This window comes from Pongo pygmaeus, chromosome 5 (assembly GCF_028885625.2).
Source record: "Pongo pygmaeus isolate AG05252 chromosome 5, NHGRI_mPonPyg2-v2.0_pri, whole genome shotgun sequence".
Classification (NCBI taxonomy): domain Eukaryota; kingdom Metazoa; phylum Chordata; class Mammalia; order Primates; family Hominidae; genus Pongo; species Pongo pygmaeus.
The window spans coordinates 62,494,780-62,513,779 of record NC_072378.2 but is presented as its reverse complement, the minus strand read 5'-3'; the positions used below and the strand labels follow the sequence as shown (position 1 = coordinate 62,513,779).

Below are 19,000 nucleotides of genomic sequence, written 5' to 3'. Positions count from 1 at the left end.
GTATGTCTTTTGTTTGCAGGGAGTCAGGCATAAACAAGCATTTGTCATTTGATTCTTCTAGTGCATTTCCAGCATAGTGTGCCTTGGGCATGACACATCAGAATCTGATGTTTATTTTTTATTACCTGCCAGACCCCTCTGGAAAAGCCTCCATGGAATTCATCATCTGCAGTCTTTGCTGTAGGTACACATATAAATACATGTTGAATGCATTTGTTGAGGATATTGTGGTTTCTAAAGCTGAACTTAAAAAGTGTTGAGATGAATAAGGAAGAGGACCTTCTGCAGGAGGTATGAAGCTAATCATTAAAATGTTTTTAACCAAAATATTGACAGTAAATCTTTTTAAAAAATGTCAATTATTTGAATGCCAGTAAGAATAAGGGCAGCATAATTATACTTGTTATATGTCCACTTAGGAGAAGTTTATGAAGACTTGCCCTTCTGTACTACACAGTGATTTTATAAAGATAATAAAAACTAAACAATTCAAAATATTCATCTAGGAAAGCTAATTTGGTTTGAATAATCATTTAAGTTCGATAGGCACTGAGTTTCAGAAGCATAAGTATGCTATAAAAAATTTTATTTCTATTTTGGTTGTTATTGAGAGAATAATCTTTGTTTTTCTCAAAGCTTTGGCCTCATTCTAATAAATATGCTTTGAGATTAAATGACTAAAGGTGGAAACCTGTTTTCAAATTATATTTGAAATGCACAGCATGAATAATGATAGCCACTTATAGGGTCTAGCATATATTAAAATAATCAGTTGTCAACATATAACATTTCTCCTCACTTCTTAATGTGTGTGTACCCAACCTTCACTCTTGTATTTCTGACTGACCATTTTGAAAGACTGAAGTGCAGACTTGGAGGCAAGCTGTGGTAAAATTTTGGAAGATGTGAGTTATCTTTAGTAGGTTAAGAAAATATAATGCAAGAAGCATACCTACTATGTGAAGAGTGCAGTGGAAGACCAGTGCATTATGTATGAAATAGTGGCATATAGAGAACAAACCTGGTCCCCACTTATGCATGTAGTGGAGAAGATAGCTAACATCTAAGAATGGGTTCACTGATCTGTATAGTGAATACAAGCAGTTGTTTTGAAATAGAGTCAAGAACAAATGCACTTTCCATAAGGAAACTGGGCAAGGCTATGTGAAGAAGGGACTCCCTGAGGAGGAGCTGTGGCTTATCCTGTACTGTCATGTTACTGTTGTAGGCATCAAATGGTGGACATGTTTATGTTATTATAATGAATTTAGCTAAAAGTAAATTCATAGCTGCAAATGAAGGGTTATAGAAAGAAAGTAAAGGTAATTAGCATATACATCATTAGCTTTTTGGGATTTTGATTTCTAACTATGTAACTTCTTGGACTAGTTTTACTTACTACTTCTGACCCCATGGCAGAACTCTGCTTTCTTCCCCAGCTCCCACAATTTTAGCCCAGGATTCCAGGTGATACAGCTCCCAAGAAAGTCCTTAAAAGCCATGCCCTCCTCAAGACCAGTCTAGATCAAATGTTGATTGTTTACTCTTAGGAGAGCAGAAAAATGAACAACATGATTTTTAAACTGCACAACTCTCACAGCAAGAGACATTGTCTGTCTTTTGAGGAAAAGTTCCTTCAAAGTTGGAATAGAGCATTGTATTTACTAGATGTTATAAAGGTGAATCTTGGCTGGCCACTTGACCCAACTCCGCTGAGTAAGCTCTTTTATACTCTCCTGTATAGGGTCACATTCTCAGGAAGTGAAAGAATATGGAAGGAGGGAGAGAGATGACATGTGACATTCCTTTTCCAGCTAACTGATGTTTGGAAAAGGACAAGATTGTATTCCATGCTAGATGCTCTGGTAATGTGAGCAAGAGCAGCATGAAGTTAACTACAAAACACAGCAGCTGAACAAAAGCTCAGTGGATTCCAAAGGGCAGATTGTGTATATGGAGAAAATCCCTCAGAATACTTACTTCCCCAACCTGAACAAATTCTTTGTCAGAATATTCAGTAAAATGAACAGTTATTAATCTTAGATTTGGTACTTCCCTAAAGAATATTTTACTGAGATTCTCTATTTAAAACAATGCTGTAAAGTCATGCATTCAGCCACATTCTTAGCAATGGCAAACAAAAAATAGATTGAAAACACATTCTTACCTCTTAAAGTAGATCCTATGGGTGTATGAAGTTGTGAAATTGAGTGAAAGAGTAGCATATCATAACAATTAAAATCTGTTTATCAAGAACCTTGTGTGTGGTGCTGAGCTGGGTAATATGTCAAGTGAGTAAGATCTGTTCTCCACTCTGCAGATATTTATAACTCAATACAGAGAACACTGACACAGGTAGACACAGTTCTGACATTTCCATATCACAGAAGGAATGAATGCCATCTGGGGTGAAGTCAGAGACTCATCCTGCTCTGCAGCCTGTATCTGTTGGGGGCATGAAGTGCAGCCCCATGGGAGGCTCTACCTGACCTTCTAGAGGCTTGCTTCAAGAGGCTAGAGATTTACCTACCCTAGCTTTCCCTGCTTTATGCTATTGTCTGTGTGACTCTAGAGACCGCCTGATTCTTGTTTCGTGTTTTCCATTTGTTTTGTCTCTTAGAATTCAGAAGATTTGTCTTCTGAAGATTTCAAGGTTTATAGTTCATTTTATAATTATTTACCTCAAACCTACCTACTTCCAGTATATCAACTAGCTCTCCGTTTAAGAAATCTCAATGGAGAGACAAGACAAAAATTAGATTTGAGTTTCAAGGGCAGTGGGTTAAGCTTGCACTTCCTGAAATCAGAATGCCTGCATTTTAATCTTGGCTCTGCTACTTACTAGCTGTGTGACATAGGGCAAAGTATTGGACTTCTCTGTACCTCACTGGGACATTAATAGTGCCTACAGGCAGGGATTTTGTGGAGATTAAATGAATTAATACATGTAAAGTGCTTAGAACTGTGCTTACAATATAGTGAGAACTCATTAAAAAGGAGTCATTCATTATATATACTTTATTATGTTATGTTGACCTCTAATAGCTCTCCTGTTTTCATTTTTACAGCCTTAAAGAGTTTTACATGTTTTCCTTTACATGATAGAATTTATTTGCTTATGATAGTAATGATAACAATTATATATAATATACCTTTTTACATAAACATATATCCATCGACTTCTAGCCTATTAAGGCTTTCCTAAGGCACAATGACTAGAACTATTTTTAACAATCAGTTACAGGCATATTATAAGTTTTTAAAGGATAGAACACCTTCCCCTCTCATATTTAAAGTATTTTTATATTCATATTTGCAGTATTTTTATATGCTGCAGCAGCCCATTAGCTGATATCTTCACTAACAGTTCCATAACATTCTTGGATCTTTTTTCATACTATATTACAGAGCCCATTATCATAAATATATATTATGTATACATGAATATTTAAATTTTTTCTACATGTCTTTTTACCTTTGAAACATTTTTGTTGCTTTTCTGCTCACCCACAAAGCCTTCACAAGTTATTTTTGTCCTGTTACATGGATAAATATATTTTTAGCCATACGATCTTAATTTCTCTAAAAAATATGGAGAATTCTTTTTTGATTTACTTATGAACATACTAAATAAAAGAAAACTTTTTGCTTCCTTTATTATTTTAGTTTTCTTTATTATTTAGCTTCATATTATCAAAATCACATGGTGTTAGACCTTTGTAAAATTATGTTTTTCCTTCTCTGAAAATGCTTGGTTAGGTATATTTTTCTTGTGTAGAACTTCTATTGTAGATTTTGCATAACTTGCCCACAGAGGTGAGATTTGTTTATGGATTGATGCCACTGTTGACTGTTTGCCAATTTGTTAGGAATAAAAACAGGACTCATAGCTTTTCATATGGGAGCAGCTATATCATTTACATTCTGATACTTCTTTCACACAGAGCTCTCAATAATGATCGTTGCTCTATCATTCTTGGTCACATGTGAATGTTCCACCTAATCTGCCAACTTAGGTCTAGGTTATTATCTTATAAAAGTGGTGAGGATTAAACAGTTAGAAAGTGAAAATTTGATCGTAGAAGTGGAAATTAACCAGGTTGACCCTGACATTTGGCTAATCTCCCCACAAATGTGCTTGGAGATGAGAAACTCAACACTTTAACAAATAACCCATTCCATTTTGGGCCCATTATATTAAGTAAAATTATGATTCCTTGCAAATTCCAAGAAATTTATCTCGATTTTCCTTCTGTGCTTTGTTTTACTTCAAAAGATAGAGATACTATTGAACTCTCACTTGAAATGTGGAGTTGTTTTTTTTTTTTTAAAAGACTTTGATTTCCTTAGTTTTCAGTATTTTGTCACATATAAAGTTTGTAAGTAGCATGAAGAAGTGAAATAAGAGTTGTAAACCACACATATTTGAATTCTGCTATGTTCTAGGTATGAAGCCAGGCAAGTTGCTGCATTTATCAGATCCTCAGTTGCCTCACTGAAATATATATATATATATAGATATATAGAGAGTCAGAGCATGCATACACAGAGAGAGAGAGAGAGAACACTTTAGCTATGCTTCAGAAAAGCATGAGAAATAATGTTTTCTCAGTATCTTAAGTGGGGTAATCATAACCACGGGGAAAAGGCCTGATATTGAGGATAACTACTGTGAAAAAACCCTAAAGAAAAGGTAAAATTTATAGAGTAAAGCTACAGAGGCATTGTAGAGCAGCCTTTCACCAGCACAAGCCCATCTAAGTAAAGAAACACAGGTCCAAGCCCTTCTAGAGAAAACTTTGAAGAAGTCCATGCCATATTTTATCTAGGAAAACTGTTTTGACTGAATCATCCAACTGGGTTACCATCAGGTCTTGTTGACATCCAAAGAAGTCTCATGTAGAATCTTTTATAAAGGAGAAGTCTGAGTCAAATGTCCTTTCTGGCCTTATACTTCAACATGGTGGGTCTTGGTTGTAATTAATTAATTAGAAATTATTTACTCGATTAATACTTTATGCTAGGCAATATGTTAGGCACAAGGATACATCTAAATGCCACCTTCTAAGAATCTTCAGTCTTTGACATGTTCTTCTTGTCATCCTTTCCTGACTTGACTTCCTATCCCATCTGTCTTGGATTCCGTATCTCATTATTTTAGCATCTTCCTTGCCCAAATCCTCAACTTATTTTTGTTATTGTCCTTCTGAGTTTGTGACCTCATGAAACCTTAAACCATGGTATGTTCACATTTCCAGCTGAGCTTTGCTAGAGAAAATAATTACCTGTGCAGATTGGTGTCACTTTAAACTTTAAAACCTCCAATTCTTTCTGGGCCCTTGATATTTTTCTTTCCTGACTCGGCTCTTTCTCAGTTTTCACTATAACTATGTCAAACAATTTCCATTCTCCTTAAGCCTTTAGTCTTCCATATTCCTACTCTATCTGAACACTTCTTACCCTAAAGAGAAAATTGGAAGCGCCACAACTCTCCACCTTTTCTTATCCAGAATGGATGAGATAGATTAAGGTTTAAAATCAGTTTTAGATTGAAATTCTGCCATTTGTTGGGTGAAAATCTTCCTGAGGCTCAGTTATCTCATCTGAAAGGCACTCATGAAATGTTAACAATTCTTTGCTTTCTGTCTTTCTCCTCCTAATAGTCCTCTTCCTCCTCCTCATGTTTTCTCTTCCTTCCTTGTCTCAGTCAGTTTGGGCTGCTATAACAAATTGCCATAGGTTGGCTGGCTTAAATTACAAACATATATTTCTCACAGTTCTGGAGGCTGTAAGTCCAAGTTAAAGCCTCTGGCAGATCTAGTATGTAGTGAGGCCTCACTTTCTGGCTGGTAGATGTACATATTCTTGTATCCTATATATGGAGAGCAGAGAGAGAGGAAGTAAGCACTCTTCTATTTTTTTTTCTCCATAAGGGCACTAATTGTATCTTGAAGGCTGTAGCCTCATGACCTAATCACCTCTCAAAGGCTCTACCTCCTAACATCATCACATTAGGTGTTAGGGTTTACTGTATGGTTTGTGGGGGACACAAACATGCCGTTCTTAACTCTGCTCTTTCTTCTAATGATCTACCCCTTTTCCTTCCTCTGATAGAAGAAAATGTATTAAAGTTAATTCCTTTACTTCAATCCCAGATTCCATCTTTTCTGTCCTCCCAGGGACCTCCCTTTATTTTTTTTTCTACTCTCTCCTACATCTCCTTTTTTCTTTCCTTTCATTAAGCATGTATTTATATATGTATATATGTATGTATGTATGTATGTATGTATTTATTTATTTTTGAGACAGGGTCTCACTCTGTCACCCAGGCTGGAGGGCAGTGGTGCAATCTTGGCTCACTGCAACCTCCACCTCCCGGATTCAAGTGACTCTTGTGCCTCAGTCTCCTGAGTAGCTGGGATTACAGGCATGCACCACCATGTCCGGCTAATTTTTATATTTTTAGTAGAGATGGGGGTCTTGTTATGTTGGCCAGGCTGGTCTCAAACTCCTGGCCTCAAGTGATTTGTCCACCTTGGCCTCCCAAAGTGCTGAGATTACAGGTGTAAGCCACTGTGACTGGCTGTCTTAGCATTTAAATATATGCAAGTCTTCTCCATCTAAAAGCAACGTAAACTTTTCTTGAGCCTCTATGTACTCCCCTGGTAGACATCTTTTCTGTCTTCTTTACTTCATACTTTTGAGTTGTATTTCATACTTTCATTTGATAATATATCTTGTGTGCTTACTGGGTGTAGATCCTGGGCTAAACAACTCACATTCCTCTTCAACTCACTGGATCTAGCTGCTGCTCACATGCTTCCACCGTGACTGTCCTTACCAAGGCCTCCAGGGACTTGGGCTGCAAAATACAATGGGCAAGTATTAATACCAACCTTATTTATCATTTCAGCAGCATGGTCCATTGGCACTTCCTTTTTATGTTTACTCATTAACTATGGTGGGTTTTCAGTTCTATTTATTTATTTATTTAATTTTACTGTGCACCATTTAAATGACCATCTCACTTCTCTTTTACATCTCTTATTTTCTCAGTCCCTGTTCTTTCCCTTAATAATTCCAACCACTGTCAGGGCTATTTTTTCCTTCCATTTTGTCTTTTACATTTTGACCCTTATGGTCAATGCTTGCTGGACACCTCCAGATGACACAATCGCCTTAGATTCCATATGCTCAAAACAGAACTCATAATTTCCCTCTCAAGTCTTTGCTTTTTGGGTTTCCTAGTCAGAAATGTGGTTGTCATTTTTCAGTCCTCTGTCTCTGCTAGTTACCAGCCTGTGAAATCCACTTCCCAAGTATGTCTGCACTATGCTCATTTTGCCCCCTACTCCAGAGCTATTCTCCTAGTTCAGATCAATGTAATCTCTACTCTAGATTACCCAAGTGGGTATTAGAGATATAAATAGTTCCTTGTTTTATAATATCCTGACCTAGCTGTAGTGTTTCTCAATTCTACAAGGGACACTTAAATGTATACTTGGCACTTAAGAGATCATAATGCCTGGGACTAAAGTAATTAATGCCTTTTAGTTTGAAGAAAAAAAACTTATACATGGATGAAAGCTCTACTTTAATGATACTGAAAGTTATTTAATGAAGCATTAGGTGAGATCTCCAAAGGGATACTATGTAATTTACCAATTATAATGAAGACAACATAACTATGAGTTATTTGAAAAGGACAGAAAGTTTAATAAGGATTCTACTTTCATTGGAGACTTAAGAACATCAATCATTCATTAAAAATAGAGCTACCATATATGATTCAGCAATCCACTACTGGATATATATCCAAAAGGTGTGGAATCAGTATGTTGAAGAGATACCTACACTCCCATGTTTATTACAGCATTATGCACCATAGCTAAGATATAGAATTGACCTAAGCATCTGGCAATAGATGAATGGATAAAGAAAAAGTGATATATATACACAATGGGATAGTATTCAGCCTCTAAAAGGAAGGAAGCCTTAAACAGGCAATAATTAGCTTAGCCCAGGCATTATGATCCCTTAAGTGCCAAATAAAATTTTCTGTCATTTGTTAAAACATGAATGAACCTAGAGGACATTATGTTAAGCGAAATAAGCCAGACATAGAAAGACAAATACTTCATGATCTCACTTATATGTGATGTGTAAAAAGGTTGAACTCAGAGAAGCAGAGAGTAGAATGTGGTTAACAGAGGGTAGGTGGTGGAGGGATTGAGGAGATGTTGGTCAAAGAATAAAAAATTTTATTTAGAAAGAGTAGTAGTTTCAAGAGATCTACTGTACCATATGGTGACTAAAATTAATAATAATATATAAGGGGACCTCAAAAAATTCATGGAAAATGTGTATTATAAAAACTGTGCGTGGATTTTAAAATCTTTTTAAACCAAAGTAAATTCATGCTAACTTGTTATGACATGTCTGAACAGGATATAGTTTGAGGCACTAAGCATAGGATATGAGTTTGAATAGAGCATCTATCAAGCAGCATGAATTCTGCTAAAATCAAAGCAAGAATGAACATCAAATTTATGGTGAAGCTGGGGTGGAAGAATGGTGAAATCCTTGATGCTTTATAAAAAGTTTGTGGGGACAATGCTCCAAATAAATCAGCAGTTTGAAATGGGTGACTCTTTTTGAGAAGAGATTAAACAATGTTGAAGATGAAGGCTGAAGTGGCAGATCATCCACATCAGTTTGCCCTAGTTGTTCATACCTTGATTGAAGATGGCTGGCGATTAACAGCAGAAACAATAGCCAACACCATAGTCATCTCAATTAGTTAAGTTTACACAATTCTGACTGAAAACTTAAAGTACGGCAAAGTTTCTACTTGATGTGTGCCAAAACCATTGTACCCAGATCAACTGGAGATAAGAGCAGAGCTTTCAGTGGAAATTTTAAACCAGTATGATCAAGATTCTGAAGCATTTCTTCAAAGAATTGTAACAGGAGATAAACATGGCTTTACCAGTATGGTCCTGAAGATACTGCACAATTACAGCAATGGCTAGCAAGAGGTAGAAGTGGTCCAGTCAAAGCAAAAGTGGACCAGTCAAGAGCAAATGTCATGGCAATTGTTTTTTGAGATGCTCAAGGCATTTTGCTTGTTGACTTTCTAGAGGGCCAAAGAATGAGACCTACTTATTAGGAAAGTGTTTTGAGAAAGTTAGCCAACGCTTTAGCTGAAAAATGCCCAGGAAAACTTCACCAGAGAGTTCTACTTCACCACGATGATGCTCCTGCTCATGCCTTTCATCGAACAAGGGCAATTTTGTGAGCATTTTGATGGGAGATCATAAGCATCCAGTTTACAGCACTGATTTGGCTCCTTCTGTCTTCCTTTTGTTTCCTAATCTTACAAAAATCTGTAAAGGGGATTCACTTTTCTTTAGTTAATAATGTAAAAAAGACTGCATTAATATGTTTACATTCCAGGATGCTCATTTTTAAAGGGATGCACTAAATGGCTGCTATGATTGCTTACAAAAGTATATTAACCTTGATAGAGCTTATGTTGAGAAATAAAGTTTATATTTTATGTTTTTATCTTTTAATTCCATTTCCATGAACTTTTTGACATACCTTCATATTGTATATATAAAAATTGCTGAGAGAATAGATTTTAAGTGTTTTCACCACAAAAAATGGGAGATAATATATATCCTAATAGCTTGATTTAGCCATTCCACAATGTATATATATATCAAAAGATTATATTGTATACCATAAATATATATAATTTTTACTTGTCAATTAAAATTAATAAACATTTTAAAAGGAAAGGAGATCTAGATCACCTTTTGTAACCCTTCTGTCCCCAAATAAGAACATTAATCATTTTGTAGTGGATGGCTACATCAAACCACCCTGCAGGTTAATTTTTGATTGTGGCCAGAAAAGTAGGTAACTGTCTTATCAGGACAGGCTAGATAATCAACAGGAGCCTAGGAAAGAAGGAAACAGTGTGACCCCAAGAAATGATAAAACTAGTTTTGTGCAGATGGAGATAGGGTTTGTATGTGAAAATTCCCAGCTGCGAAGGCTGGAGAGATTGTTGAGAGGCTGGATTATGCAGAGCCTTAGAGAATACCAATTTGAGTTTTCCCTGAAGGTAAAGGGAGAATTGTGGAGGTATTTTCGGCAAAGAAATAACAAAACCAAAACTGTGCTATAGAAAAATAACATGGCAGTAGTATGAAGGTTGAATAGAAGAAGGGTAACATTGGATGCACAGAGAATGGTTAGAAATTGTGGAGTTGGTCAAAGAATACAAAATTACAGTTAAATAGGAAGAATAAGTTCAGGACATCTAATACACAGCATTGTGGCTATAGCTAATAATATACCTTCTTGAAAATTCTAAGAAAGCAGATGTTAAGTGTTCTCATCACCAAATGATAACTATGTGAGATAATGCATATTTAATTAGCTAGATGTAACAATTCCATAATGTATACATACTTTAAAACATTATGTGGTATACCATACATAAAATTTTATCTGTCAGTTTAAAAAATTAAAGGAAAATGCCCCAAAAAACCCCATCAGACAATCCTACAAAAATGGGCAGTTTTAAAAAGCCACTTCAAAAAAGAAGATACTAAAAAAAATTGTGTCAATCCAGGTGACAAAAGATGGAAAATGGAAGCGCTTTATTTTTTTCTTTTTGAGACAAGAGTCTTGCCCTGTTGCCCAGGCTGGAGTGCAATGGCGCGATCTCGGCTCACTGCGACCTCTGCCTCCTGAATTCAAGCGATTCTCCTACTTCAGCCTCTGGAGTAGCTGGGATTACAGGCACCCGCCACCACACCCAGCTAATTTTTGTATTTTTACTAGAGGTGGGGTTTCGCCATGTTGGCCAGGCTGGTCTCAAACTCCTGACCTCAGCTGATCTACCTGCCTCGGCCTCCAAAGTGCTGGGATTACAGATGTGAGCCACTGCGCCCAGCCAGAAGCACTTATTTTTAAATGGTAAATCACTTGAAAAGAATTGCCACGTGTATTTAACTCTTTCTATTTTCCCGTATGCTACTTTCACATTTTTACTATTATAATGAAGGTGGCACTGAATATACATGACATATCTTGGATTATTTTCTTAAAACAAGTTGCTAGGAGTAGGAATACAAGGTTAATAGGTATGGATTTTTTAAAGTAATTAATACAAGTTTGTGATGTAGTCTTTGAAATAACACTTCTGTAAATATTTTAAGCACATTTTCTTTCTTTTTTCTTTGAAGAACACACTTAAAGGTAACTGAAGGCACATTCTTTCCTCTTTGACATATTCTTTTAAGTTTGATAATTATTGATCCCTTTTTCCACTATTCCTTTTTTTCTTTGCCCTTTTTTAAATTAATTAATTTATTATTATTATACTTTAGGTTTTAGGGTACATGTGCGCAATGTGCAGGTTAGTTAAAATTTGGTGAAATTTTGTTTTGCTTGTTTGCATTTTCATGCACCTCTCTCATTTAAAAAATCAGATGTTTGGTAAATGCATTAATGGCTACACCTCAGACTATAACTATTATACGGGGTCAAAAAAAGTTTTTTTTTTTGTATTGACATTAAAAAGGTAACTGTTAGAGAAAATTAAAAGTAAATCAATAAAATCAGTGATATTTAGAACCTAAATAACACATTATTATATTGGAAAGAAATTTATTAGGTCAAATTAGGGTCTACATTTAATGCTTGGCAGTATTCCTTTAGGTTAAGCATTTTTTAGTTAATTTGATCAAGTCACTGAGTTGAAATGCAAAATGATAAACTTATATTAAACCATATAAACACCATTTCAAAAGAATCACCATGGTGAGAAAAACATGAATTATGAAAATGTCTTGTAATGAACTTGAATGTAAGAAGGAAACATTTTTTATGGCCATTCCCATGTATGAGACAAAAAGCCATCTGACAAAACGATAGTGGAAACATTTTGGAATTGTGAAAAGCTGCTCTGGTGAAAATATCAAAAGAATGAAAATCGACCTGTTGTAGTAGAAATTGGGGATTGTCCAAATTAAGCATGAATTAAATGTGTATATTTATGCCATGCAATCAAAATGAAACTGCGTATCTACTTATGCTCATGATTCTTCCAGCCTGGTTTACCTCACTCCCTATCTTCAGCTGAAATGCGCCCTCTTCTGTTTAAGGTTGGCCTATCTGAAGACTGAAATACTCTGCCTGTGTAGTAATAGCATTACTGTAGAGTCCAAGCCAGGCTATTTGGGTCACACTGCCCCACTCTGAGAATCCTCGGACTGCTTGATATGCCTTCATGATTCTGAGAGGTTCCCGTATTTTATTGTGTTTAGAATCTGGAGCTTCTTAGATAAGGGAATAGTGCCTGACCCAATGAAAGTCACCTCTAGGCTGGCCAGGGCCTGTGAGGTAATCTAGAATGAGTTATCTTTCCACCAGAAATCCTCAGTAATGCATGGTGGCCAGGTAATAATTGTGGCTGACCTCTGTTTAGTACTTACTATGCATCAGGCATTGCTTTTCCAACATAATGGTGCAACCAGGGAGAGCTGCATCACTGAGTACTTGATGCTTCTTAATGGTCCACATTAAGTACACAGAGCTTCTTAATGGTCCACTCTACCCAAACTTTTCTACCTGTCCTAGTATTGCCCTGGGGCTCTTGGACCTGTCCACAGCCCATCAATTAAAGAGTTAAAGAACTAGTACCTGGCCCTACAGGCCCTCCAGGACCTTGCTACAGCTTCCTAGCACCCCAGCAATGGTTGGGAGGATATCCTGCTGACAGTGTTCATTAAGAGTGTGCCAATTTTCACGATATTGATTCTTCCTACCCATGAGCATGGAATGTTCTTCCATTTGTTTGTATCCTCTTTTATTTCATTGAGCAGTGATTTGTAGTTCTCCTTGAAGAGGTCCTTCACGTCCCTTGTCAGTTGGATTCCTAAGTATTTTATTCTCTTTGAAGCAATTGTGAATGGGAGTTCACTCATGATTTGGCTCTCTGTTTGTCTGTTATTGGTGTATAAGAATGCTTGTGATTTTTGTACATTGATTTTGTATCCTGAGACTTTGCTGAAGTTACTTATCAGCTTAAGGAGATTTTGGGCTGAGACAATGGGGTTTTCTACATATAAAATCATGTCATCTGCAAACAGGGACAATTTGACTTCCTCTTTTCCTAATTGAATACCCTTTATTTCCTTCTCCTGCCTAATTTCCCTGGCCAGAACTTCCAACACTATGTTGAATAGGAGTGGTGAGAGAGGGCATCCCTGTCTTGTGCCAGTTTTCAAAGGGAATGCTTCCAGTTTTTGCCCATTCAGTATGATATTGGCTGTGAGTTTGTCATAGATAGCTCTTATTATTTTGAGATACATCCCATCAATACCTAATTTATTGAGAGTTTTTAGCATGAAGGGTTGTTGAATTTTGTCAAAGGCCTTTTCTGCATCTATTGAGATAATCATGTGGTTTTTGTCTTTGGTTCTGTTTATATGCTGGATTACATTTATTGATTTGTGTATATTAAACCAGCCTTGCATCCCGGGGATGAAGCCCACTTGATCAGAGTGGATAAGCTTTTTGATGTGCTGCTGGATTTGGTTTGCCAGTATTTTATTGAGGATTTTTGCATCAATGTTCATCAAGGATATTGGTCTAAAATTCTCTTTTTTGGCCATACTGCCCAAGGTAATTTATAGATTCAATGCCATCCCCATCAAGCTACCAATGACTTTCTTCACAAAATTGGAAAAAACTACTTTAAAGTTCATATGGAACCAAAAAAGAGCCCGCATCACCAAGTCAATCCTAAGCCAAAGGAACAAAGATGGAGGCATCACACTACCTGACTTCAAACTATACTACAAGGCTACAGTAACCAAAACAGCATGGTACTGGTACCAAAACAGTTATATAGAGACCAATGGAACAGAACAGAGCCCTCAGAAATAATGCCACATATCTACAATTATCTTATTTTTGACAAACCTGACAAAAACAAGCAATGGGGAAAGGATTCCCTATTTAATAAATGGTGCTGGGAAAACTGGCTAGCCATATGTAGAAAGCTGAAACTGGATCCCTTCCTTACACCTTATACAAAAATTAATTCAAGATGGATGAAAGACTTAAACGTTAGACCTAAAACCATAAAAACTCTAGAAGAAAACCTAGGCATTATCCTTCAGGACATAGGCATGGGCAAAGACTTCATGTCTAAAACACCAAAAGCAATGGCAACAAAAGCCAAAATTGAAAAATGGGATCTAATTAAACTCAAGAGCTTCTGCACAGCAAAAGAAACTACCATCAGAGTGAACAGGCAACCTACAAAATGGGAGAAAATTTTCACAACCTACTTATCTGACAAAGTGCTAATATCCAAAATCTACAATGAACTCAAACAAATTTACAAGAAAAAAACAAACAACCCCATCAAAAAGTGGGCAAAGGATATGAACAGACACTTCTCAAAAGAAGACATTTATGCAGCCAAAAAACACATGAAAAAATGCTCACCATCACTGGCCATCAGAGAAATGCAAATCAAAACCACAACGAGATACCATCACACACCAGTTAGAATGGCGATCATTAAAAAGTCAGGAAACAACAGGTGCTGGAGAGGATGTGGAGAAATAGGAACACTTTTACACTGTTGGTGGGACTGTAAACTAGTTCAACCATTGTGGAAGTCAGTGTGGCGATTCCTCAGGGATCTAGAACTAGAAATACCATTTGACCCAGTCATCCCATTACTGGGTAAATACCCAAAGGACTGTAAATCATGCTGCTATAAAGACACATGCACACATATGTTTATTGCAGCACTATTCACAATAGCAAAGACTTGGAACCAAGCCAAATGTCCAACAATGATAGACTGGATTAAGAAAATGTGGCACATATACACCATAGAATACTATGCAGCCATAAAAAATAATGAGTTCATGTCCTTTGTAGGGACATGGATGAAATTGGAAATCATCATTCTCAGTAAACTATCGCAAGGACAAAAAACCAAACACCGCATGTTCTCACTCATAGATGGGAATTGAACAATGAGAACACATGGACACAGGAAAGGGAACATCACACTCTGGGGACTGTTGTGAGGTGGGGGGAGGGGGGAGGGATATCATTAGGAGATATACCTAAAGCTAAATGATGAGTTAATGGGTGCAGCACACCGGCATGGCACATGTATACATATGTAACTAACCTGCACATTGTGCACATGTACCCTAAAACTTAAATTATAATAATAATAAAAAAAGAGTGTGCCAAGTACTTGGTGCTCTGGAGCCAACTTGCTGGGTTCAAATCTGAGCTTTTTCACTTATGAGACTTGTGAGCTTGGGTGAGTTGATTAGTCTTTCTTTGACTCAATTTTTCTCATCTCTGAAATAGGATGGTAATGTATTTATCATGTGGGATATTTTTCAGACTAAATAAATTAAGACATGTAAAGCATTTAGAAGAGATCTAGCACATAATAGGCATAATATAAGTGTTGGTTATTTTTATTAGATGTGCTAATGGCTAAATATTTTCAACATCACCCTTTAGTACCACACTAGATACCACTGTTGGGGAAAAGGCAGGTGGTCACTGCTGATATAGTTTTGTCTCATATCTCTAGAGCTGCTGCATATTCTGAACAGCATTCTGGTAGTTTTGAGACCTAGTTGTGTGGTAGTTGAGAAAGTTTATTTTTTTACTTCTTACCTTATATTTTAAATCAATTGACAGTATTTAACAATCATGAAATTTCAAATAAAAATCCAGATTTCTGGCATTTTTTGAAAATTTGTAAAACTGGCAACATGAGGGCCACGTTTTAATATGGCAACAATTGTCTGGACTCCTGTGTTGGCTCCTTCCTGGGAAGGGGTATCAACTACTGTGTTCGCCCTCCAGCCCATTGTGTTTTTTTGTAATCTGTCTGGTATGTGAGTTTGCTCTCCTTGAACTAGGCTAACCTAAGCATATCTCTTTCTTTACAACATGGAGGCCCTTAACTGCCACAACAACACTTTATTGCCTCTACTAGATTGTAATATTCTTTGTGAATCATGTTTTATGTTTTGTTTATTTTTATGTGTTTGATTTTGCCTTATCCATAGTAGGTTACATCCTCACTCTTGGGACTAATGAAGTTTAAACTGGTGGTGATGTGAATTAAGACGGGTTTTACTTTTATACAGAAAACAGTTATAAAAATACAATTGAAAAAGAATATATAATTGAAGAACAAGTTTTATGAGTTACACAGATCACATTATATAATAAAAACAGAATTCCATTTAAGTCAATTATCAAGCTATGGTGATGTAGAAAGCACCTCAAATAAAATACTTAGATTTGAATTCCTATTCTTCTTCAGATATGACCTTGAACAAATTACCTAACCCTTGTGGGTTATTTCTGCTTTGGAAAAAATGTAGGTAATAATAAATATTCCCTGTATGTTGTGGGTATTAGATTAAATATAAAATATTGTCTGGATATGGCAATGCTTTTAAAATATTAATATTTTTATAGGTATTGTTTTAAAGACTTTATTTTTTTGTTGTTGAGACAGAGTCTCACTCTGTTGCCCAGGGTGGGGTGCAGTGGTGCAATCTTGGCTCACAGTAACCTCCACCTCCTGGGTTTAAGTGATTCTTATGCCTCAGCCTCACAAGTAGCTGGGACTACGGACATGTGCCACCAAATCTGGCTAATTTTTTGTATTTTTTGTAGAGATGGAGTTTTGCCATGTTGCCCAGGCTGGTCTTGAACTCCTGGCCTCAAGTGATCCACCCACCTCAGCCTCCCAAAGTTCTGGGATTACAGGTGTGAGCCACCCCACCTTGCTGGATATTATTTAAAAGTCTTCAGGCAGATAATTTAACAGAGTTTAATTGAGCAAAGAATGATTTGAGAATTGGGCCTCCCCGAGAACCAAAATAGGTTCAGAGCGACTCTGGAGCTGCCACATTGTTGGATAACATTTATGGACAGAACAAGAAAAGTGATGTACAGAAGACAGAAATGAGTCACAGAAACAGCTGAATTACTTACAGCTGGGAGTTTCCCTTATTTGAACATGGTTTGAACAGTTGGCTGCCTGTGATTGGCAGACATCTGAAATTCTAATTGGTACAGGAGTAGGTTATAGTCTGTTTATAAAGTTGTAGGCCAAACTTAAGATATGTAAGGAGGTAGCTTTATGTAAACAATTCCTCCCTTTGGGTCAACCTCTTTAAGATTGAGAGGTTGACTGAAACCTTAGGCATTGACGTCACTCTCACACCATCGTAAATGGACTTATTTGGTCTCAAATTCCACTGGGAAATAGCAGTACAGTGGATTTTGTAAGGTGGGAATATGGAAACAGAATGAGAGAAAAATAACCTGATTGTTTACTTTAGGTTAATTTTTTGTAAGGGTTAGAGCAGACGGGACTTCTTTATTATGCTGGTATCTCCTGTTTTCAGAAGAAAAAAAAAACTGTTCTGTTTTGGAATCTATCTTCTTCCTTAAAGTTTCACTGTGATTATGTTGTATTAGCATGAGTGATTTTGTTTTGATTTGGTCTGTTCTGTTGGGGCCTAATGCAAGAGTTCAGTCCAGAACAATGGTCTTCCATAATTTTGTTTAAAAATTCTCTTCTTTTGGTCAGGTTCTCACCTAGATGAGAGTGTGACCAAAACTTAGGGCTTTGGTGCTACTTCCTATTACCATCATTTTGGGTTTTCTGTCTTAGCACATTATTGATACGTTATAGTGTCTTCACGATCAGGCATTTTCTTTGAGATTTTGTCATTCCAGTCAAAGAGACCATCTGACATTCTACACATGGCTGTCTGCAAACATTTAAAACTTTGGAGAGAATATAGCATACCAGGGAGAATACTATTGTGACTGTCAGAATGATAATGATAATGACTACTATAGTGACTGGCAGGAGCATACCAAGAATTTGGAGTATGCTCCTTAGCTAAGGTTCCTATTAGTTCCTATTAATCAACTAAAATTAAATAGATCAGAGAATAAGCCAGATGAAAAAAGTCTACATGTTTTAATTAAGCAGCCTCTTCATTAATCTCTTGTAACTGAATCTCTACAAAACCCAGTGTATTTATTCATGTACAATAAGAAGTATAAGCCACCGCACAGATTTCTTCCTGTTCAGCCTGTAGGTAATCTAGAGCAATTTTATTATCTAGCACAACTTTAGCAAGAGAATTTAAAGAAGTCTGCTGAACAGCCAAAAGTTTTGCAGTAAAATCTGCTATAGAGACTACTGTAAGGGATACATTTCTAATCATTACCTCATTTACTCCAAGCCATAGAAAAAGGGAACTAACAAATGATGCCCATCTAGAAAGGTGAAGGCCTCCTGGCAATGTTTTATTTAACCTAGGTTGTACGTTAAGAGAAGTGGACTGATGTTCTGTTTCTGACTGATTATGAAGTAACAAAGGTGTCATTAAAATTCCTAGCCTACACTGGCCCTTCATCTTGCATCCATCAAGAGATAAGGTTGCTCATGTATAAGGTTGTCTGTGAAATCTAACACAAATAAAAATATACTCCACACACACAGGCCCCTTTTCCCACTGTGTTGTTCCAAGAGACACAAGCAAGGCAAAAGTTAAGAAAGGTTAAGAATCTTATGGTAGGAGAGAAGTCTTGTTCCATGATCTTGGGAAAGCTTTCTATGTCTAGGATGCCATCTGCTTCAAGGGAGAAAGTTCTCCCTTGAACTTTACCTTAAGGTCTCTAACAAGTGTTTGGTTTCAAGAGGCTGGATGGGCCTTCTAAGCTGTAATATTACAGACTCAAGGTTCAAGGTACCAGCATTTTACTGCAGTGTGAGTGGCAAGGGAAGTCTTTCTCTGATGGTGTTTCCAGAAGGCCCAGTCTCTAAGTTTTAGACCATGAAGGGTTTGACTGTACCTGGTCAGTGGATCATAAAAAGCTCTTTTTACCTAAT

At 36.6% G+C, this 19,000-nt stretch overlaps 1 protein-coding gene across 2 annotated transcripts in view; it reads left to right on the top strand.

Annotated features, from left to right (window-relative positions):
* Window positions 1-221: 221 nt before the first annotated feature.
* The window catches only part of LGSN (lengsin, lens protein with glutamine synthetase domain), a 51,736-nt gene continuing 32,957 nt past the window's right edge, over window positions 222-19,000 (top strand). For both annotated transcript variants that reach the window (XM_054493268.1, XM_054493267.1), the window contains exon 1: window positions 222-291. In XM_054493268.1, the coding sequence (XP_054349243.1) occupies window positions 262-291 (30 nt within the window). In that variant the 5' untranslated portion in view covers window positions 222-261. The remainder of the gene's footprint in view (window positions 292-19,000) is intronic.